General features: G+C 43.5%; 1 protein-coding gene across 5 annotated transcripts in view; it reads right to left on the bottom strand.

Moving 5' to 3' along the window:
- Window positions 1-4,593: 4,593 nt before the first annotated feature.
- The window catches only part of ACTN1 (actinin alpha 1), an 85,613-nt gene continuing 67,844 nt past the window's right edge, over window positions 4,594-22,362 (bottom strand). For 2 of the 5 annotated variants that reach the window (XM_063159278.1, XM_063159279.1), the window contains exons 9-21: window positions 22,148-22,240; window positions 20,810-21,040; window positions 20,115-20,262; window positions 19,375-19,525; window positions 16,960-17,068; window positions 16,329-16,469; window positions 14,216-14,398; window positions 13,350-13,484; window positions 12,368-12,547; window positions 11,319-11,465; window positions 9,703-9,783; window positions 7,329-7,487; window positions 4,594-5,487 (exon numbers count right to left, since the gene is read on the bottom strand). In XM_063159278.1, the coding sequence (XP_063015348.1) occupies window positions 5,329-5,487; window positions 7,329-7,487; window positions 9,703-9,783; window positions 11,319-11,465; window positions 12,368-12,547; window positions 13,350-13,484; window positions 14,216-14,398; window positions 16,329-16,469; window positions 16,960-17,068; window positions 19,375-19,525; window positions 20,115-20,262; window positions 20,810-21,040; window positions 22,148-22,240 (1,917 nt within the window). In that variant the 3' untranslated portion in view covers window positions 4,594-5,328. Of the gene's footprint in view, window positions 5,488-7,328; window positions 7,488-9,085; window positions 9,152-9,702; window positions 9,784-11,318; window positions 11,466-12,367; window positions 12,548-13,349; window positions 13,485-14,215; window positions 14,399-16,328; window positions 16,470-16,959; window positions 17,069-19,374; window positions 19,526-20,114; window positions 20,263-20,809; window positions 21,041-22,147; window positions 22,241-22,362 lie in introns of all 5 variants that reach the window. The other 3 variants (XM_063159280.1, XM_063159282.1, XM_063159283.1) reach the window with 2 other exon arrangements.

Genomic DNA, 22,362 nt, shown 5'->3' with positions numbered 1-22,362 from the left:
GGAGCAGAGAGCTGAGGGAGGGCAAGTGAGGGAGAGGGAGGCCCAGTGCTTGGGCCTGTTTCCCATCCTAAGGGTCTTTATCCTGTGGCTGTTTAATAGAAAATACCTAAAGATACCTCTGTCAGGGACAGAAATGCAGCATTCTTTCTGCAAACCCATTGCTTAAACCATGAGGATATGGGCTCATTCTTTCTCTTCTATTGCTTGAGTGCTTATTTCAGGGAGACACTGAGTGAGGGCTGAGGAGATGCTCCCTGGCCCAGCCATTAGGTTTGCTGCTGGCTAGGGTGTAGGGCTAGGAGATGTGCATCCTGAGGAGGGATGAAGTGTTGAATTTGCATTATTCCCCTAATGTGAAGATATTTTAGGCAGCTAGGCTTCTGTGGAGCAAATGGTTGGCAAACCCACCTTGAAACGTGGCAAAGGAAGCAGCCAGACTTGCTGGGCTGTACTGCTCTGTATACATGAAGTGAGATTTGTGGCCCCTGGTGATAATGGCTGTTTGCAAGAGGGGTACTTAGGCTCTGAAAGGGTCTGTCCCATGGGACCAGGCGTCCAACAGTTTCTATCTCCCACTCCAGACATGCCCTGAAGTAGAAACAGATATGTGCAGGGAATGTTTAGGTGCAACAGGGAAACAGGGAAAAGCCTAGTGAGCAATACCTCCAGACCCGAGCACCAGTTTGGATTGCAACTGTAAATAAAGGCTTCATATTTCTACCTTCCAGTGGCATCTAGCCCTTTTCCCTGTGCCTTCTGTATGTGCACAGTGGGAGTAAGACTAGGTGTGTGCTGCAGCAGCAGTGAGAGATCATGTCTTTGCAGACGCTCTGAGGGTCAGGGTCACTGAGGCATGATGATAACTAGAGCTCCTCAATATTCTGCTTGAATGCTGGCTTGGCCACCAGGATGTGAACTACTAATAGAAAGCAGCTGTAAAGAGACTTGCTGAGAAGAGGTGAGAGGAGGTAGTGACAGGAGGTAGTGCATTTTGTACCAACATATTTTCATGCATGTATGTCCCAGAAGTCAAAGCAGAGAACAAAACTGAGACCCTATTTTCTGGCTGTGGCATGGTATTCAAAGATGGGAAGAATCTATTTTAATATCTTATTGGTGAGATCTAGTCTGTAGTAGCTCAGAGCCCTCAGAATATAGAAGAGATTATTTTTCTCCTGTCATTTTCAGTGGGTTCAAATTGCTGAGATTTGTAGCTATCTGGAATAGCCTTAGAGATGTACAGATGCAATCATCCAACTTCATCCTTTGCAATGGCTGACTTCTCTACTGAGTGCAGCACTTAGCACATTTTCCAAGTGTCTGCTGGGGAATGTTCTGATCACCTGCTTGCACCAGGATATGCCCTAGACTTTGTTAATCTATGTTTACTATGCTAAGACTTTCCCAGCAGCTTAGTGCTAATGCAGAGGATTTTAAGGGTTTGCACAGTAGCAACTCTTTCAGGAGCCAGAGTCACCTCGAGGGTTTAATTAATTCAACAGGATTAAGTTTTTTTCGTAATCTGTGCTACCTCAGTATCTGTAGTGCAAGTAATGTTGTACAAATAATCTTCAATAATGTTGTACAAATAATCTTCATGTTGTGGTATGAAAATTATATTTGCATTCTGTTTTCTTAACAAAGACATTTTAGTTCATGCTATTCCTTTTCACAGCCATTACAACCCCCCACCCACTCCTTTATTTCCCTGATAAGACCAGTCAGTCTGATTCGTCTGGATGGAATCTCCATGGATATATAAATACTTCTTTGAAACCAAGTTCATTCAAGGTTGCAGACTAGTTTCCTTTCATTGTCTTCTGAGACTTCTGGCTCTGCTCCTGCACTCTGCTCCAAACCAGATGCTGGCAGCACTGAAGACATGCAACAGTCACAAGATTTGAGAGGCTTTGGGAAATGTGGTTGACATTCTGGCAGGCAAGACAAGACCCATGTTGTTTTCTGCCCCTGTACTATCAGACAGACAGGCTGAATAAGGCAGGTCATTGAGATCTCAGCAGCCAAAGATATCAACAGTCATGAAAATAATTTCTTGGCTAATTTATTCAAAAAGTATTTCAATTTCCACACCTGAAACAGTCAGGATGGGAGACTGACAGAAATGGTTTACCTTTGAATGGAAGGAGTGAGCTTGAAGTGGATTGTCCACTTTTTCTGTTCCTGGCAGACAAAGGGGCAGTTGCTGAGCTGCAAACAGCTGCTTCCAGAGAGGAATTTCTTCAAGGCTGATGCCAGGCCTTGGCTAAAGAATGGTATGTTAGCTGCAAAACCATGAGCCTAATACCAAAAGCTGCTTTCACATTTCAGCATACTAAGTGCCACAGACTGTTAGGCCACACAATTGCAAGACAAATCTTGTGCTGCAGATGAGGAAGGTGAATGTCTTGCAGCAGGTCACGTAAGCTCTGGCCAGTTTGTTGGAGGCTGTGCCATCTGAGAAGAAACATGCCAGTATATTTTAGGCACACCTATTGCCAATATTTTTACCCCATTTAAGTATTCAAGTACTCAGAAGCACAGGCCAGACCCTTCTGTTGCTGTTGACACCTCAGTTTCACCAAAGCAGTGCTGGGGTGCCAACTTTCACAAGGCTGGAGCCCACACATTGCCACCAATCTGCAGTGTGAGCAGGGATGAGCCACCTGCTTTCTGTCATAAAACTAGGAATACTTACACCCAGCTGGTGTTTCCTGTTAACACCTGGTCACACATTGCAACACTGTCACAGCTCAGAAAAAGATTTTTATGAAGACCTTTTGGAATCTCCAAGTACAGACTTGCAGAGTGCTTGTTGCCAGGATCATTCAACATAATTTGGCTTCATTCTCAGAGTGGTGGTAGACCTGGGCCCAGAGTCATGGCCCAAGGAGCAGCTATGCTCTTTTCTACCCCTTTTGCAGAATAACATGGATCTTTTCTCCAGACAGTGGTCACTTAATAGCACAACAGATATTCCCATTCTCCTCCACCACATTTTTATGTTTAAATAAGTAAATAAAAAGTATTAGAATATCATTGCATCTTCTGGAAGAGGTACAAGCTAGAGAGATAAATTTTTTTGAATCAATTTTTTTGACAGTGCAAATGTCCATTTTTGGTGCAGCAAATCAAGAACAGGGCAGCTACCGTGGAAAAGAGGATTACCAAAGCACGGGCAATGGATATTCAGAGGCAAACTTCAATATAAATTATCTGTTCAGGCCTCTAGTCATCCTCTCTGCTGTTTTAGCTTTCAAATAGATGAGTACTATGCTATATACTTTAAAACATGGCAAGGGGAATCAGTATACCATACCTTTGAAGAGGACAGTCCCATTTGCAGCAACATAGTAGTGACATAGGTGAAAATCAAGTGGATTAAATACTGGTCCAAGTCCTACATTACTGACAATTCATATCAACCCCTCCAGGCTTTTTAGTATCACGGGTTTCAACACAGGAGGCTTCAGCTCAATTCCAGCCCTCATTAACAACACAACGATAGCTAAGTTGCACAGTGTCTCCTTTGAAGACGAACTGTGTCTATGTATGAAGCTAAATGGCATTAATTTGCATGTTCCCTGTGTTATCCAGCCTGCAGGAGAATGCAGGTCTTGGTGTATGCTGGAAAGAAGTGTGGTAGCAGACATTAGCATCCCCTGTCCACACAGCAGGCAGATACTGTCATGTTGGGACACATCACATGGCGCTGCTGTAATTTGTACTGTGTCCTACTGAAGGTCAGGAATAAACCAGAAAGCTGTGCTGAATCCCAACCCACACTGAATAATACCTTCCTCAGGTGGGTATGCTGAACCCAACCATGTACAACACCTTCCTCAGGACTCAGCTCCGTCCTGGGGAACAGAGGACAATGTTACCAAGAAGCTCTTGGCGAATCTGACCAAAAATCCACCATTCCAGCAGTCGTTACTTCAAAATACAATCTGCCTTTGGGACTAGAGACAGAGGTATGTGCTTATACCTATAAAACACTTACTGGAAACCTGTCATGAAGCAGTAATGTTATTTTAATGTTATTTCTCCTAACCCTATGTTTCCTAAGAAAGTTGTGGGAGGGCAGGAAATGCACCTGTAATATGAGATGGCTGCTCCCCTTTGCCGATTTCTGAACACATGCATGAGTGTGTTACTTTATGACTGAATAAAACTCCCACAGGAGTTGTCCTGAAGGCTGCTTTCTTTTGTATGTCCAGTAGAAAGATGACCCCTGGAGGAATCTATGATGTCAGAAGATGCGGAATCAAAATCAGTCAGATGTTCAATATTGAGCATGGAACAGTAGATGAATTTTTCATGGATGGTTTAAGATATGGTGGTTGTTTGTACAGATCTAGTAACTAATTCTGCGCTAGCTTTTAAGGAGTAACAAGAATAGTGCTTCTAAAGATAGGGGTGTATTTGGGATTTAAAGTGGTCATTAAGCTGTGACAATTTCAACATTATTCAGCAAGAATGAAAGGGCTGTAGGGCTGACAACCATACCTTTAAATGTAGTGTAACTTACTTCTCCTTACCACGTTTAACTAAATAGGATTAAACTATTTTACTATACAAATGAATAGTCTAGAGTTGTTATCACAAGAAGTTTTTAATATGATTTGTGACAAGCAATATCAAAGTTATCAACTCTCAAGCTTCATGTTCTGAAACCAGACAACTCTCAGCAACAAAAAAAGTTGTGCACTGATAAACATAGGAGGCGTATTGTATTTTTTAATTAAATATGAAAACATGAGCTGTGTACATTATTTTTTCCCTAGAAAACACAGCAATTTCAAAAGTTTATCATAAAATATTTTCATGAAATGAGTGAACCAGCAAACACATGCACTTGTGTGCCTTCCCCCCTCCCAAGATAAAAGTGATGAGAGAGACATACGCAAATGTAATAGTTAACAGAACAAGTGGAGTTTTGCCATAGTTTGGTTCTTTTTGGAAAGGATGGAATGTAACATTGTGCTTGACTTCCTATGTCACAACAAAAAATATTTGGCGCAATATTTTAACATTTTCTTTTTAAGTTTCAATCTGGTGGAGAAAAATACCTTTTTCTATAATAAAATATGTCTGTTCTTTTTAAAACGTAACTTTTCTGCACAAAATAATTTTGTAAACTGTTATTTCAAGGGCAAGGTAGGCGGTCCCGTGTCAATGTCCTCCCCCCCACTTAAAAATGTGATCTGTTATCTGAAGCAAAACAGGAAAACACAAAAAAAGAGCGGAGCAGAGGTTGCTTTGCAAAGAGAAAATAGGGCGTGTTGGACGGGGGAGAGGGGAGGGAGCGTGTGGTGCGACAGAAAAAAGTTAAAGGTCACTTTCGCCGTAGAGCGCTGTGGAGAAGGACATGTAGTCCAGGGCACCGGGTACAGCATCACGGCCATTGTAGGGTGCCATCCTGGCAATGCAGTATTCCGCCTGGTCAGGAGGCAGCTCCCGCCGCAGCTCATCCACAGTGATGTAGTTCTGCAGTGAGGACAAAGGAGAAGGCACTCGTCACTTCCTGGAAAGTGACTTTCCCCCGAGGGACCACCACCCCCCTGTCACACCAGGGCAGCAGGCAACGCTCAGGGACAGCATCCCAACAACCAGACCCGCACACCCACACAGGGAGCTCTCTGCTCTTACACCCTGGGAGGACATGCACTCCCCTTCCCGACTGTTTGGACAAGCAAATGGTTTTTACAGTGAAGATTGGTTTTGCAGGAGAGATGCTGGTGCAGCTAAAGAAAGACCTGGAGATAAGTCAGGCAGGTTATTAGTGTCAAGAATGTGCCTTGCCGTTGACAAAGGAGGTCCTGCTGAAATTAGATGGGAGAAAGCAGAAATTTAAATTGGATGCTGTCGCTCACCAGCAGGAGGTAGCAGCTGCTTGCGCTCCTTGGGAGTTGCCATTCCCTCCCTCCAGAGAAAGGGAAGGGGCCAATCCCCACTAGTTCTTGCTAGTGCACCAATACAAGCAGCAGACAAGCAAACACTTTGTATTGATTCCACAGCTCCAGCAACAGTCTTTTTACTGTGGACATTTTTAATGAGCAGGCAAAACTTATGTAAATTCAGCTTCTGGAGACTCACTGTGCTGAGCTGAGCCAGCCCAGCCTCCCTCCAGGCAGCAGGTAACAGGAGCTGCCTGTTTGCTAATCATAATCACTATGTTGTCTTTAGCTAACTCACTCACGGCCATTTGCAGTCTGTCTCAGCAATAGCTCAGGTTTCACACCATCCCTCTCTCTCCTGTGACTTCTTATAATTCCTTTTTCCCTTTCACTTTAATGACTGGGGTATGAGGGACTTTTCTTCATAATGAAATATTAATTCATGTTACAGCCACCAGAGCATGTTAAACACTGACAAGTGTATGTAACATACTGCACAGAGTAAACAAGTTAATAAGTAATACTGCATCTCAAAGTACTTATTTATTCAGTGGTTAGCTTATCTGAGTAACATGGAATTTTCTGGCCTCAAAAGACAATAGAACTGGCTTTTGTCAGGTATATGTCTAAAGGACAGGTATCATGGGTTTCTAGATTATGATTAAAAAAAGATCCTTAATGAAGAATGGAAACCAGTACTGAACTGAAGGATAACTCATTACAATCTGAGAAATGGTATCCAATATTTCATGTGAGATAACTAGAATCATTAGCAAATAAAGAGATACATTAATATTACACATACATATTATTTGTTCAGTCACATAAAAGATTAGCGGGCATTGTTATATAAGAAAAATAAGATTACATATTTTATCAGCTGCTTCCCCTGATGATGTAAATTCCAAAAATTAATACTTTTCATATCACCGTAAGTTTTCCTACATTCAACCAATTTCTATGGTTAAAAGATGTCCCCCCTGCAGATACAGCATATCCTTAATGAAAGTCTATTGATTGAATATCCTCAATGAAAATGTATTGATTGTGTAACAACTGATAGTGACATGTAGATCTGAGAAAGATTATCTCAAGTTTACAGCTGTCAGTAATGAACTGTTTTCAAGACTAATCAAAACCATCTGCTGAACTTGTTGATTTTAAAATAACAAATTGCGACCAAGCTCTTAATTAAAATTTTGAAGCAAGAGTGGGCTGCAAAGTTCTGACAGCTGAGCAAGGCTTTTGAGTGCTTTAAGAGACTGCTCATTAACCCACAGTTTAACCTTGCACTCCTCCAGCACTACAGAATGCTCCTGTGAAAACACCCTCCCATGGCAGAGTGCTTCCCTTGACACTTTCTCTCAGAGACAAGAGCAAAAAGAAAGCAGAGGCTAAGCAGATAGAGGAAACTGAGGAGTGGAGCCTGACCTTGTCTCCAGCCAGGATCTTGAAGGAAGCCATAACCTGGTCAGCAGTGTCTGTGTCTGCCGTCTCGCGGGACATGAAGTCGATGAAGGCCTGGAAGGTCACGACACCCATCCGGTTCGGGTCGACGATGCTCATGATGCGGGCAAACTCTGCCTCTCCCTGCAGGGCAAGAGAGTCACGTCAGCCTGGGGACTCAGGCAGCACTGCTACCCAAGTGAGGAGAAACTGTTCAGCAGCTCATCTCACAGGCTAGGAAACAAAGCCAAACAGAAAACACCTCTGGGGTCTTTTTTTAATCAGGATGTTCTTTTTTAGCTTGCTGTTGTGTACAAATGCTTCCCACTCGTTTGTCCTCTGAAATAAAACATTGCCAGCTATGCCTGAGGATAACACCCAGATCTAGGACAATGCTCCTGTTGGGGAACAATACCAGCTGACTTCAGAGGAATACCCAAATTTCTCTATACATGTGCTAGATGTCTGTAGCAGTATTTGAAGATATACACTCCTCAAATCCTTTTACTTTCATTTACTTAAAAGATAACTTCTACAGTTTTTTTCCGCTGACAGAACAGAAGAGACATCTCTGGGGTATTTCATAGTATTGTACTCATCTTTAATAGCAGGCTTTGCAAAGAAGGACTTGCATATCTGGAGTGGCCCAGGGAAACAATCTCTACAGGGAAGATCCTGTAGATCCTTGAAGAATTTAAAAAAAGACTGGATGTGGCACTTGCTGCCATGATCTAGCTGAACAGTTAGAACATCGGCTGGACTAGATGATCTTATAGGTCTCTTCCAGTCTTGAAAATTCTGTGATTCTGTGATCCTACACAGAAGTTTTACTACAAAAACAAAACATTATAGTGTAGTTTTCTTTATTTCCTTCTGCATTTAAATCAAAGATCATCTGTTCTCATCTCTGGGATTCCTTCATCCCCAGGTAAAGAGGAGGGAAGAGTAGAGCAGAGTCTTCTCCTGGGAACAGGCTCTCCTAACACATTCAGAACATTATACCTTCAAGAGCAATTAAGATACCTAATCAAATGTTACAGTCTTGGCACACTACACCCAAGAGTCTGCATTTATACTGGGCTGATGAGTAAGATGATTAAACACTGCTTTGCCTGATATCAGGAGTAAAGACACCAAGAGTGCCTGCACTGTGCTCTTCCCCTGCCCTTTGATGAGCATCAGTCTTTGGTGAAGCTCTTCCTATTAGCTGTCATGCCTCTCAAAGTGCCACAAGTTACCGCTCTGAATATTCAGGTATTCTGGTGAGGAAAAAGCTACAGGGAGAATGACTGGAACTTGAACTTACATGTCCAGGGAAGGAGATGTGAAACAAATGGCAGGAATGAGAGGAGCAGCATTTTGAGTGCATTCAGAAGTGAGGTCACATACACTTCTGAATGATTTCAACTGATATTCAGGGCTGGGGAGGTTGTGTGTGCTATGCAGAGAGCAGGCACCAACATGAGGAAGTTTACTGTTTCTTCCACTAGTAGCTACATAGTTTGATAAATATAATTTTTATTTGAAACATACAGGAATTAGACAATTATTTCTATTTTTGTACCTCTGGCTAGAGCTGTGAGACAAGAGTTTTACATGTACAACTAAAACTAGATTTAACAATGCTGATAATTCTGGAAAATAAAGCTATATTTACCTTGATTCACTACACATTCTCCCTGTATTTCTGAAGGTGCCTACAGAATCACTTTGAATAGGAGTGACAGAGGGCTCTACATTACCATATTGTAACCCATGGAGATAAGGCAGGCTCGGAAATCTTCACAATCCATCATACCAGTCTTCTTCTACAGAGAATGACGCAAAGATGGAAAAAGCCAAAAGAGAAAAGGGAGACCAGTCCAGGGAGAAATGAACCCAGAGGAGATGTTATAAAGAATGAGTTTCAGGGGGGAGAAGATAGAAGGAGGATTTACAGGACAATGAAATTAACAGAGGAAAGGTAGTTTGTGAAACAATGAAGAAGCAAAGGTGGTTTTGGACATGGAATAGTTTATACACAAGAAACATATTGGTGATGAAAAAAGGACAAGAAGATATTAAGCAAGACAGATTGAGGAATGGACAATGAAAGGAGTTTTAAGTGACACAGAAGTAAACAGAACAGTTTGAAGACATAAAAGAAATTCTCCCAAGACAAAAAATTAAGGAATTAAAAAGAAATAGATACCAAAGTGCATTTAGAGAGGAAGTCGTATAGAAAAGTGATGTATATATAGTCAAACACAAGAACAACAACAACAACAGATGGATTAAGACAAACAAGAAAAGAAAGGAAAAAAACCTGTTATTTTCCACAGTTTAATATCTGGCTGTGTTCACCACTAGCTTTCAGTACCTGTGCATCGTTTCCAATATCGTAACCCAAGCTGATGAGACAGGCTTTGAACTCCTCAGGGCCAAGTGTGCCGGAGTGGTCCTGGTTATGCGGTGTGCCAGGCAGCAGGACATGCAGTGCCAGCGCGGTGACGTGTGCGGCGCGAGGAGGGGACACACGGGGCACCAAAGGCACGTGAAAGGACAACAAACAGGTGCACCATGCAGTGGGTGAGGAGAGAGGAACAGGAAGAATGACATGCAGATAGAAAGACAGGGAAGAAAAATAAAAAGTGCACAACATTAGATATCACAATGACATTTCAGGATGTGCTAAAAATGCTCTTGGAACAGTTCCTTCTCAGAGAGCTCATGTTTAGAGCATTTGAATGACAAAAACAGCTGATGCTCAGAAGCCTCAAGATCTCAATCTCCCAAGTCAAATTACTTGCATCACTGCTTGTTATCCAGTGTCAGAAGCCCTGTGTTTCACTAGTAACCCAGAGTGCAGGTAAGCAGGAAGAGGCAGTGGGAAGCATTGCCTTAATCTTATAGTCAACAGTTCCACTAAAGGAGTAGGTGAGGGCAGGTATGTTTGGCAACACACCCCAGGAAGCTTAGCTGTATCCCAGGAATAGACAAAGAAAACCAGCTGAAGCTCAGGGGAGCAGCGTTATGGCTGTATTTATGAGACCTGCACAGGGGGTGGAGCTTTGCCTGGCAAAGCTATTTCAAGTGCTCAGCTCTGCCAGCAGCACGGATGTACAGTGCACACAACACAGCCTGGCAGCTGCTCCTCCCTTTGCTCACTGCCCGCTCCCCCAGTATTTGGATGTACCTCTCAAATAATACACAAGCTACTACAGGAATTAAGAATCCCCATCCATCCTGCAGAATTTTAGCTCAGAACAGACCCAAAGCACTGAAGAGCCCCTGCCTGCTGCCACCACCTCTGGACAGATCAATGGAGTTACAGACAGGATGATGGGGCCAATTTCAAGTGACTTTCTTCAAGAAAAAACAGTTTTTAAAGTCAATGTTAAGCCTTCATAATCAAATAGTTGAAAGTGGGAAACCCCTATTCTGTCTGCATTAACATTCAGACTGCTGTGAAGGAAGGGGCAAATGATATGAAGGTCAAAAAATAAAATCTTCAGGGCTTCATGGGTCCCTCTCCTAAGAAAAGAACCCATGGTTTATTTTTCTTAGACAGCTAGAGAAGGGCTGAAATAGCCAGTGTTCAGCAATTTAAAAGCATTGCCAATCTCTGAGGTCAGGCTGTCCTCAGATATAGCAGAGATGGTATAGAAGCTGGAGAACAGATGGTCCCAAGAATTTTATAAACCAAATAATTATTTGCTCTCTGGAGAGGAATGGATAAAAGTCTAATTGCCTAAAAAAGCCTTCAAACCTCTCCATAGTCTTGCTTTATCAGGAAATTTTGCAGTTTCCTATGAAGACATACCTCTCCCAGGCTAACAATCACTTGGCAGTCTTCACAGAAATGAGTGATTCACAGGAGTGGCATTTTTAACAATGAAACATCTTCTGTGACCCCATTTTATCAATGACTGCTTGTTTTTTATTGCACTGTGCAGTCCACATGGGAGCTTGTAGCTGCAGTCAGCACTGACTTACCCTGTCAAAGTGGTTGAAAGAAGCCCGGAACTCATTCATCTGTTCCTGGCTGATTCCTTTGGCATCACGGGTCAGGATCTGGTTTTCCACTTCGTTGATGGTTCTAGCAATTGTTGTTAGTAACTGCTCCCAGCCCACACGGATATGCTAGTAAAAGAGGTCAGGACAATATCGAAATTAAGAAGTCGCTCTTCTGCTTCTGAGGCCAGTGGACCAGATGTGCTACTTATTGCAAATTAAATGATCCTAGTGTGCAAGGCAGTCCCTGGTGTCCATTCCTCAGAAAAGATTCCTTCAAATCTGCACGTGTTTAAAATCTGAATTTTAACTGAAAAAACCCATACTGAAGAGGCCAATTTCTGATCTTTCTTTGTCTTTCTTAAGAAAAACTTGGTCCTATTGCAAAATTCTTTTGCCTCGTCAAAGCAGCATATTGGAAGCCTTTAACACAAATGAGAGGCAAGCCCAGTGCTTCTAGGACTTAAGCAGAAGACTCTCCTTACCAAGAAACTGAATAAAACACAGTGCTTGGAAGACACTAGTGCTCCCCTGCTTCTGCTCTTGATTAATGGAAATAGTCAGAAACAAAAAAACAAGTTTCAAAGCCTGTGTTCAGCTGGACTAATGTTGAACTCGGATTGCTCCCAAGAAGCCTCACATTATCAACAGGAAGCCAGTCTCTGACTTTAAAAAAAACTTCAGTTGAACTTGTTTCTTCTGCCAGGTAGTGGCAGCTCAAAATCATCAGCACTTGCCTTTCTAATCCCAGCTAACACAATCAGGTGGCAGGAGAAATGAGACTTGTCAATTTTTCAAGGAACACTGTGGGATTCAGATTGTTTCTGTTGTCTATATTTGGAAGTAATTGGAATGGGTTGGCATGAAGTACAGTAGGGCAAAAATGAAATTCAGTGACATGTCACTGCACGCTTGGCCATATTATCAAGCTCTCTGCTTTCCTGAGAACCCCAGCACATTGCCAGAGCTACACGTGGCTAACCCTAACTGGCCACAGCAGATGAGGCTGTCTAGTTGCTGCCAGAACTTACCTCCATGGTGTAGTTGGTGTGCTTGTTGTCAAAGATAAGCGCCTCCTGGATCAGCTGGTGGTCTCCTTCCAGCTGGTCAATCTTTGGTTTGTAATTCACAATGCTTTTCTCGTACTGCCGCAAGTGGTTGAGCTGGTCCTCCAGGGTCCCATGCATCTCTATTGAAATGCGGCCAATCTCCTGCATTAGCAAAGCCAAAGGAGTTAAGACTCCACTGAAAGGACAAGCCCCAACATGCTTGACATTTATTGCAGCAATTTCACTCTCACACAGCACGATGATTCAAAAAAAATAATCTCAGGGAGCAGTTACTTCACAGGAGCTGAGACAGTGTCAGCAAAAAATTTAGCACAGTGATGAACATTTTTCAAGTGAGGTGAATCACGTAAGATGTGTCTAATACAAGGATACAAAAGAAAGGGAAGCTGCAGACCATAAACTAGTAATCTACCAAGCCAAATCTTTTTCTGATGTATGGTCTGCCATTAAGTTAGTTCTTCATAGAGATATTGCTGTAACTGCTCTCTTCTTTCCAGCTCCTGCCATCAGTAATAGCTTTGTATTTTTACATTTTATCAACTCCAATGACTTTAATTCACATCTTACCTAAAGAGAGATCTCCCTTAAAAATGTCTCCTATGCAGATGTTTGGCATATTAGTTGTATTTATTTAGTCACATGTATCAAGACCATTGGTGTGTAAGCAATTACACAAACTGTCTCAGATTTAGGATTTTGAGTTTGTTGCATATAAACACAAATCTTAAAATACCAGTGTTCCCCATTGTAAGTAAGTAGTTTTTTCTGATACTACAGTTGGAGGAAGAAAAGTACAAGCGCCTCAGTAACCAATATCAATCTTGGGACTCTCGGTATTTTCTATGATGTTTCTCTTTTTGTACCTTGAAGAACAAATGGCTGTGACGGTGGTCAGCAGAGATAATGAACAATAGTATCAGTGAAGAACTTTGCAAAGCCCTACCTCCATCTTGGTCTGGATCCAGGGTCCAATGACGTTGGCCTGTGCACCAAACTGCTTACGGAGCCGTTCGTTTTGCTGCTGGCGGGCGTGTTCCTCCATCAGGGCTTGATCCCTTCTGGGAACCAGCTGCCGCACCTACGACAAGGAGTGACAACTCAGCGTGCAGTTTGGGCACACAAAGGCACACGTACGGGAAATGCAGAAGTCGCCACAAGGGAGGGAGGAGTGGGTGCTTGCACTGAATACAAGCAGTCACGTGGTTTAAGTCACGGTGGGCAAGCTCTCAGGATGTGAATCCTATCTGCTGTAGGATACACACAAACTCGTGTCAGGCCATGGAAGAGCAGAAGCAGCTTCCATTCATTATTTGGGATTTTGGTGGCTAATGAGAACTGAGTCGCAGGATTCTGTTCAGATCTCACATGGGTGATTTTGTTTGTTAGTAAGAACCATAAGCACAATGGGAAGGGACAGTAGCTGCTCTTTTAGGATTACAGCAGGGAAAGGCTACTTGGCTGCAGAGACAGAACATCTGAGGGGCTGAATGGTGACAAAGGATACTGATTCACACGCTATACTTACCTGTAGGTCAATTGAAGACTAAAACCCTCAAAGCTTTCAAATTTAGCAACTTTCATTTAAAATTAGCATGTAAAAGGAGGTCTGTGCCTTAGGCAATTGTACCAAGTATCTTTTCCACTTTCCAAGTATACAGCAACAGAGCCAAAACTAAATGACAAAACCCCACTAAACTCAGCAGTGAGCACAAGAGGGGAACTGCAGAGTAAATAATCCATTTCCTGAGCCCACAGTGTTTGAGCAGTGACACTGTCCCCCACTACCCTGCAAGGCTGGAAAGAACTCACATGTTCCCATTTGCCATTGATCTCATGTGGGGTGATTGTAGTGTAAGGATTCGTTCCTGCCATGTTGACATGGTATGTCTGGACAATCTTTGAGACTTCATTGTGGATTCCCAGGATGGCTTGTCGCTCCTTGTCCGCATCTGGCAACGTGGCTTTGAACTGCTCATGAGCTGTGGTCAATCCCTGCAGAAGGAAGGCAGCAGCAAAGGGAGGGTAAGAACATTACTTATGGAATAGCCTCTTCAGCAAATGTACTCCTGAAGTGACTGCAAAAGCTAACATATTCCCAGGACACAATGCAGGCTACTCTAATACACTTTTCAGGTTCTCTCAGTATCATTAAATGGGAAGTTTTAAGTAGATAAATTATGTGAAGTCTTGTTTTCCTTCTCTTTCTGTCCCATGTTGACCAGGGACAGAGACCACATACCAAAAAAAGGAATAATAATGACTATAATTTAGGGGAAACTATTTCTCCAACACTGCTCAGTGACTGCTTGTCAGCCTCTTTGGGGAAGAAGATCTGACTACCAGAATTACTATTAAAAAAAGTCTCACTAGTTTAAATGTGCTATATGCTCTTCTCCCACGAGGTATGCGCTATTTCTACACCCAAAGTAACTCCAGGTGAGTACTGAGGGTCAGATTCAATTTGGTCAGAGTCAGTTAGAACCAGGTGAAGGTCTTCCAGCCAACTGCAAACTTGCACAGGCATCAATGCTCCTGCTGCTGGAAAACAGCTCCTTGTTCCTGACCACAACAGGCCCTTCCTGTTCCCCATCTCGCTGCGGTGCCCGGGCTGCACTCCAAGGACTGAAGTTTGGGGCGTGCTTGCTGGTAGTTTGTAGCCAGCTGACAAGCCAGCTGCTCCTGGCTCATCTGCCACTGCTTCTACAGGCCTTTAAGGTACTTCATCCCAGAAACCTAGAAGATCAAGCCTAGGGAAAGAGGCAGGGAAATGCACGGGAAACAGAGGTGTACGCAGGGATAAGCAAGGGAACAGTGTGGACAGAAGAAGGAATGAAGTAAACCATGTGATTGACTGCCCTCTCTCACAACACACACTGTTAACTACTTTCTGTAAAATTCCTTCCTTACAGGATGACTCATTGCTTTTTGCAGCTGCTGTAGTGGCCATAGAGATTAATACAAGTCTGGGGGCTGGGAAAGACATTGCAAACAGTCACAAGGAGATGATGGAAATGGTTAAGTGCTGTTTAGATTATTTTGCTTTAAGAAAGACTTAATGAACCCCTTTGTCCAGGAGGGAAGGATGGAAGAAACAAGTAACTGTCACACAGTAACTGTCACTGTCCTGGCTGTCCTGTTCCCTGTAGGGCTCCCATTTGCTGCCTCACGGATGGTCACACTTCTGTCAGCTATTCTGGCAAAGACCTGACATGGATTCTCTTCACAAGCCCATCAGGCAGGTGAAACAGAAGTCTCCACTACAATTCAGGAAAGAGTAATTCCTGCTCTCTAAGGTCTGCAAATTACCTGTGTATACCTCAAGTTGCTTTCCTAACATCCTTTCAGAAGGGGAAAAACTGAGATACTGTCTTTGTTGTCTTAAAGAAGACAAGACAACTTTGATTTCAAATGGTAATTCAGCACCAAAATGGACAATTCTGGTTTTTCTTGTGCTCAGCACCAAAAACCAGCTAGTAGCTCAGCTGTCCTCATGGTATGTCCTATCACATAGGACCAAATGACCTGGACACAACATTCCATGTGAGAATTGACCTACAGACCCTGTAAGCAGCACTAAGCTTTGCTCATGTGGGTTAAGAAAAATTCCACAAGACCCTAAATGGTTCTCTCAGTTTTCAGGTTTCCATTAATATGGCTCTGGAGTTACTCTGAAAAATCTGTTGTCAGTTTTTGTGTTCAGCTAGGATGATGTATGTATGCTTCATACCTATTCAGATCCAAGTTTTTGGAGAAAATAAAGGAAAAACAAACTTATTTTTGTTTATCTTGATAAGGCTCACTCAATAGAGCAGAAGCACCAAAATATAACCTATAAATTCATACTACTCTGAATTCATACAACCCAGGAGACCCCAAACTTCTCAAAGTCCCCACCTAACTGGTGCCAGTGACTGCTCTGTACCTGGATCTCCTCAATGGTGTGAACGATGAACGTGTCCTGCAGGTCTTCCATGGCCCCTTCCATCCAGTTATTGAAAGGGGCAGCTCGTTTGGCATACTCCAGGTACAACTGGTCAATTGTTTCCAGTAGTTTCTCTGTCCTCTGTGCATGCACAAAAAGAAATAAAAGAAAAAAAAAATCAGGAGAGATGGTTGGAGAAGAATAATCACATAGATACACGGGTTGTCTAAGCTGCTCCTTCCTTTCACAACTCCTTGGTGCTCCCTCCCAGGATGGCATGTCAGTAAAAATCTCTCTGCTGTTAAGAGATTACACACTGGACAGAATTCTTCCCTCTAAGGGAAATAAAATAAATCCAAGGTCCTTTGAAATAAAACAAAACAAGGCAAAATTTCAGGCAGAACGAAATTACAAAACACACTAAAAAGTAAAAATAAATCAATAGCCTGAGAAAACAAATGGCACCATATCTGAGCTGAGGAAGAGCAGCCTAAGTCTACTGAAATGTAGGCCTTGTTTACAGTGCAGGATGTTCCACGAGTTCACAAGTGAGCTGATATTGCTTGTGCCCACTGCAGCTTGGCCCCCATGAATGCACTACCCAGAAGGTCCAACTTGTGACATGTCTCACCTCCAAGGCTTCTCTACGTTTCTGGGTTAGGGCACCCAGATTATCCCACTGATCACAGATCTTCTGGCACCTGGCATTGACACTGGGAGAGTCGTAATAGTCCAGCTCACTGTAAAAGGTGGAGAAAAAAATTACAAGAAGTCAAATAATGACCTGCACAGAAATAAGAGAAATCTGTTAGAAATCTTCATCTGTCCTGAAGACAGATTCAGACAAAGAGCTCATGGTCACTGCAAATAAAGCAAGTCAGGATGGTATCAGGATCTAGTTTGGGAGACACTGTTATGCTGACCCAAACAGCATAGAACAGGACCACCCAAGGCCTCAACAAATACTGGGGCTGGCTATCTGATGGGAATAACTTGCCAAAAGGGGGAGGGAGCACAGACTTTTGCTCAAACTGGAAATAAGCAGATTATGATGAGAGCAATCTGCTCCTGTATTCTGCTTAAGAACATTATGCAGTCTAACAAACTGTGTCTTATACCTCAGAATGGAAACAGAAGATTTTATTAGGAACACTAAAAAACTGCTTAAGATTGCCTTAAGAATTGCATAGTACAGGTGGCAAGGAATAGCTAAATTACATAACCCAGTAAATTTATTTAGGACAATCCCAAAATAACTGTGTAGTTTCTCTCCTATATGGCTGACAAGAAGTGCTGTGCTGACATGTCTATAGGCTGACACTCAAGGAACACAGGCTGGTAGAAGTATGACTGGGGAAAGGAGAACAAAGGGGCACACTAAAGCTTGTAGCCTTGCATTGCTTCGTGCACTGCACATGGGCAAAGAGGGAGAAATCTGCAGAGGGAGACCAGCCAGTCTGGGAAGTGTCAGCCTTGAGAGAAAACCCCAAAATAAATCACTGGGAATAAATCACTGAGTGACCCTGAGCCATCTGATGAGCAATTCTTTAGGCAGCAATGCAGGTTACGCTCTTACCCCCCCCAGCCTTGTTTCTTCATGCCATTGTATTGCCCTCCTGGGGTACGTGGGCACAGCTGTTGGTGGAGTCCTCCAGTAAACTACCCAGGTAACTGATGTGCGCTAAAAATAATTTCATTCCCAGGTTTTTAATCCAGATCAGTTGCTTGATCTACTTTGCTGCAAAGCCAGCACTGCAGATGAAAGAACTCCTCCTGAAAGCCTAACCTTTAACACACCTGTGCTGGACCACTGCAGCCAAGGAGGGCAACATGCCATGGCCCCAGATATTCCCGCCAGGGGTAGCTGCAGTGGCTTCCTCCACGCCCTCTGCATCTCTCTAAGTGTGTCTCTGGGGGAGAAAAGAGCTCTGCCATGATATTTCAGGGCATGGCCTCTTTACTGAAATGGAGGATGGCTTTTACAACATGAGCAGAGCCTGCTGTTCTCACACTTGAGAAGAAATAACCTCTCCCACAGCTTAAGCCTCAGTCTTCCCTGTTGCTCCTAGAGCTGCAGCTGCTTTGGCTGACATGCAGTGTGCACTTTGGAAGTGGCAGGTCAGGTAATGCTTGCTGACTAGACAGACTCAGTTTTAATCTTACTGACATGGAGGATTGCCTTGAATCCTCCTCCTGTTCCAAGGTCAATCCTCCAGTGGAAAAGAGCAATTCTGTAAATCTCTGTTGTTAAAGAAGATAATGATCTTGATCCAATAATCCTAATTTTTTAGAGAAAAACAGCTCTTCAACCCAAGAGGACTGGTTTTGGCCCAGACTCCAGATAGGCTAGTGTGATGTATAAATCTTTTAAAAATAGGAAACAGAGTCAAAACCAAGTAGTTCAGACTGTTTGTTGCCAAGAAACATGCAGGGTTTCAAAACCTCCCTGTGCTGCAGCTGCTAGCTCTTTGCCTGCCTGGTACCTCTAGCAATCCTGATGAGCCCCTCATTTCTCCTGGTAACCTGTATTATTCCAGGAAAAGGAGTGAAGCTGAAGGTTTCCAAGCTGGAGTGAAGCAGGGAAAGAGCTGATCTGCTGCAATGATGCCCTGCAGCAAATGCTGAACAGAATGCACACAGTGCAGGTACTTGTGGGGGAATGAATGAGACCACAAAGGGCTCTTTCCTTCTGTTCCTGGAGAAGTATGACAGTATAACAAGTCTTAAATACAGCATGTGCCAGCAGCAGGTCAGACTCTTTAGGAAAGGGCTCATGGCAGCATAATGAACTGAAAGAGGATGGAAACTTGGCTTAGGAGTATAATTCTGCCTCCTCCTCAACAGCACCCACAGCTCATCCATTTTCCGGCCTGCTTTTCTGGTGTGTCCGGATACTGGATAGCAGTATCCTAGATACTGTTTGGAAACACTGGGAATTCCCAGCATTTTTGTATGGGGATGGATTTTTTGCTCTCCTCTCTCTCTAGAAGGCAAAGCTGATGAGCCTCCCTGGCCCCAAGGATGGGATGTGGCTGGGGTGCCGTACTTGAGCTCTTGTGCAATAGCAGCGATCTGTTCCACGCGGTCCTGGTGCGCAGCCAGGTCGCTCTCAAAGGCCTCGTGTTTCTTCAGCAGGGCCTTGATCTCCGACAGGGTTGCAGTTTCGTAATCCTTCTGCTGCAGCATTGCTTCCTTACCTGGCGAGGGAGCCAAAGGACACAAGAATGAAGGACAGGACCCGGTGTGGCCAAACCCAGCTCTTGCCACCCAGGCACCCTCGAGGGCCCTCAAAAGGGCATCGGCCTCACTCCAGCTGCCCCACCCGAGGCTTGTCCCCATGCCTGCTGGCCTAGAGAAGCTCAGTGCTCACTTTCAAACCACAAGTGTGAGTTTGCCATTAACAACACAGAAGGGCACATGATGTAGCTTAAGCCAGCACTGTCACAGTTTACACTGGACTTGTCTCAGTATGTGCAAAATGGGTTATGCTGATCCTGTTAGAGCCAAATCAGCATTTACTGTACAGGAACTTTTCCTCTGCTCTGTGGCTGCTCTCTTCTAGCCAAAGTTCTCACTTTGCCAGTTAGGAAATGCTAATGTTGACTGCATGACACAGAACAGAGAATAAGCTGGTTTCCATACACTGCTTTCTAATAAAATAAGAAATAAATCTAGCCTTCTCAAGAGGAAACTCTCATGGAAGGACCCATGCACAATCCATCTCCTCCTCCCTACACAACAGTCAGCACTGTGTCAGGCTACAGGAAGCATGCAGGTTGGCATTACCATCTGTCCAGGACTCATGAATGGATGCCTTCTGCCGGAACTTCTCTGCCAGGTGATCCAGCCTCTCTAGCCTCCGGATCTCATTCAATAACCACTCCTCGTAGCCTTTCTCAGCCTGCTCAAGGCCAGCCCAGGCATTGTTTATATCCTACAGACAGAAACATGAGAAGGAAAGGCAAGTTAGAAGCTGGAGGGAAGATGCTCACCAGCATTAATCTCAGTGAGCCACAAGGCTCCAACTGATGGGAGGGAGTGAGCATGGGCTTTTCATCTCACAGAGCTCTGCAGACAAGTCAGGGAGACAAAGTGTCAGACTTAAGGCAAGCAGGACTAGAAGCCCAGGATACAACCCTTTGCAGAAGAAAAGCCTCTTAAACACCTCTGGAGTTTTAAAGTTCCCCCACATCAAACTTCAATAAAACTCAACCGTTTCTGAATCAGAAAGAACAAAAGCCACTGAGACATCTCATAAAGACATGCAACTTGCGAAGAGTCTCAGAGTCTGATTTAGACACAGGGAAGCAACAATCACTTGATCCTCTCCTATCATGGCCTCCCTGATCTGTATTTTTCAGGGTTCCTCTTACAGAATATGTCACTATGAAGGTAGGCATTCTCTGCCCACCCACGAGCAGAAAGGAGTTGTCATTTTTTAGGCATGTTTGGGGTATACAGAAGCAGTCCCCCGCACTCACCGAGACCATTTTCCCTTCGGAGGGCATGAACGCCGGCCTATTGCTGAGGCGCAGCTTGGTCTGCAGGGTGTTGAAATTGATCTCAAGTTGGCACTTCTCCTGGACCTTGGGGGGTTTGTGCAGGCGGCGGTAGTCGCGGAAGTCCTCCAGCTTCTGCTGCATGGCCTGCATGGTGTTCTCTGGGGCCCGGTTCTCCAGCCAGGGGATGGTGCGACGAATCCACTCCAGCAGCTGCGAGGAGCAGTGACAAGAAGCACTGAACTGAAAATTGTGCTGAAACTGCAGGTGTTGCTCTGATTTCATAAGGGACCATTTACTTTTAGGTTTGCTGTCAGAAAGATTCTGCCACCAGCAGGGCTCATAAAGGAAAGTTGGCCAGCTTTTTTTGGAAGTACTTTTTTAAAATGAGCAGCACATTCCCTTCCACACTAAGTAGTATTGCTAGCTGCAGCAGTGCCAATCCAACATGCTCAAGGCACAGTTTTTGCACAAGCAGGACCAAAACCATTATGTTAAAGCCCTTAAGAATTTTGGTGGACTGTTGCATAACTAAAAGATGCTGTAAGCATCTTATCTCCAGAAGAATCTGACAGGAGAAATCAAGTTCTTGCCTTCAGTTCAGCCTTATACTTTTCCCACTCTAGCTTCCTCAAAGTCACTGTTGCTCCTTGAATATACCTCCATAACAAATCCATCTGGAGAGCTGGCAAAATGCTAATGCAATAGGCAGTCTAGAGTGTGAGTGGAGAAGTGCCCTATTAGATTAGGCTGAAACCAGGCTTATGGGTTATGTTTTCCCTTCTATTGTCCATCTTTTCCCTACTTAGCTACCACAAACATACTCCAGTCCACATTTGGTCTCTTGTAATTTCCCTGTTGTCAGTCTGTCAGCCTTCTCAGTTAACAAAAGCAGCCTCCAGCTTCTATCTGACACATTCTTTCCATTATCAGTAAATGCATATTTCTTTCTTCAAGTATCACTAATTTTTATTCTCTGATCCAACTCCTGACTTCTACAGTGTATTAAGATACAAGTTGTATGAAAGATGTAATGATCTTGTATAGTCCTGACAAATTCAAGTTAAACCAACTTGATTTTTCCTTCCATTTTAGCATTTCTGGGTTGGCTCCAAATAAACTGAGAAATTCAACGTCTCTCTGTGGAAACTTTTTGTTTTAAAGTAGATTGTCTTAAAGGTAACTTTGGTCCTTAATTTGAAGAGGAAAAACTAATTTTCTAGGGAAAATAGCAGTGGTTCAATAGCACTCCCCAAGATTACTTATCAGCATTAAATGCAATTCTTTTCTGCATATCACCACTCAGAAAACAACACCTACATCACTGGCCAATTTTTCATAGTCTTCCATGAGCTGTTCATTTTCTTGGTTGACTGCCAGCACCTTGCAGATCCGATTTGCTGCTGTCTCCGCCTAACAAAGAGAAGAAAAATGGAAGAAGGGGAAAATGAGAAAAAAAAAACACCAACGAAACCAAAACCTGCAGCTTAGCTTCCTGCTACATACCTGCAGGTACAATCTCCTACCCTTAGCTC

Source organism: Melospiza melodia, chromosome 6 (assembly GCF_035770615.1).
Source record: "Melospiza melodia melodia isolate bMelMel2 chromosome 6, bMelMel2.pri, whole genome shotgun sequence".
Taxonomy (NCBI): domain Eukaryota; kingdom Metazoa; phylum Chordata; class Aves; order Passeriformes; family Passerellidae; genus Melospiza; species Melospiza melodia.
The sequence above is the reverse complement of the archived record's forward strand: the minus strand, read 5'-3'. Positions and strand labels throughout refer to the sequence as shown.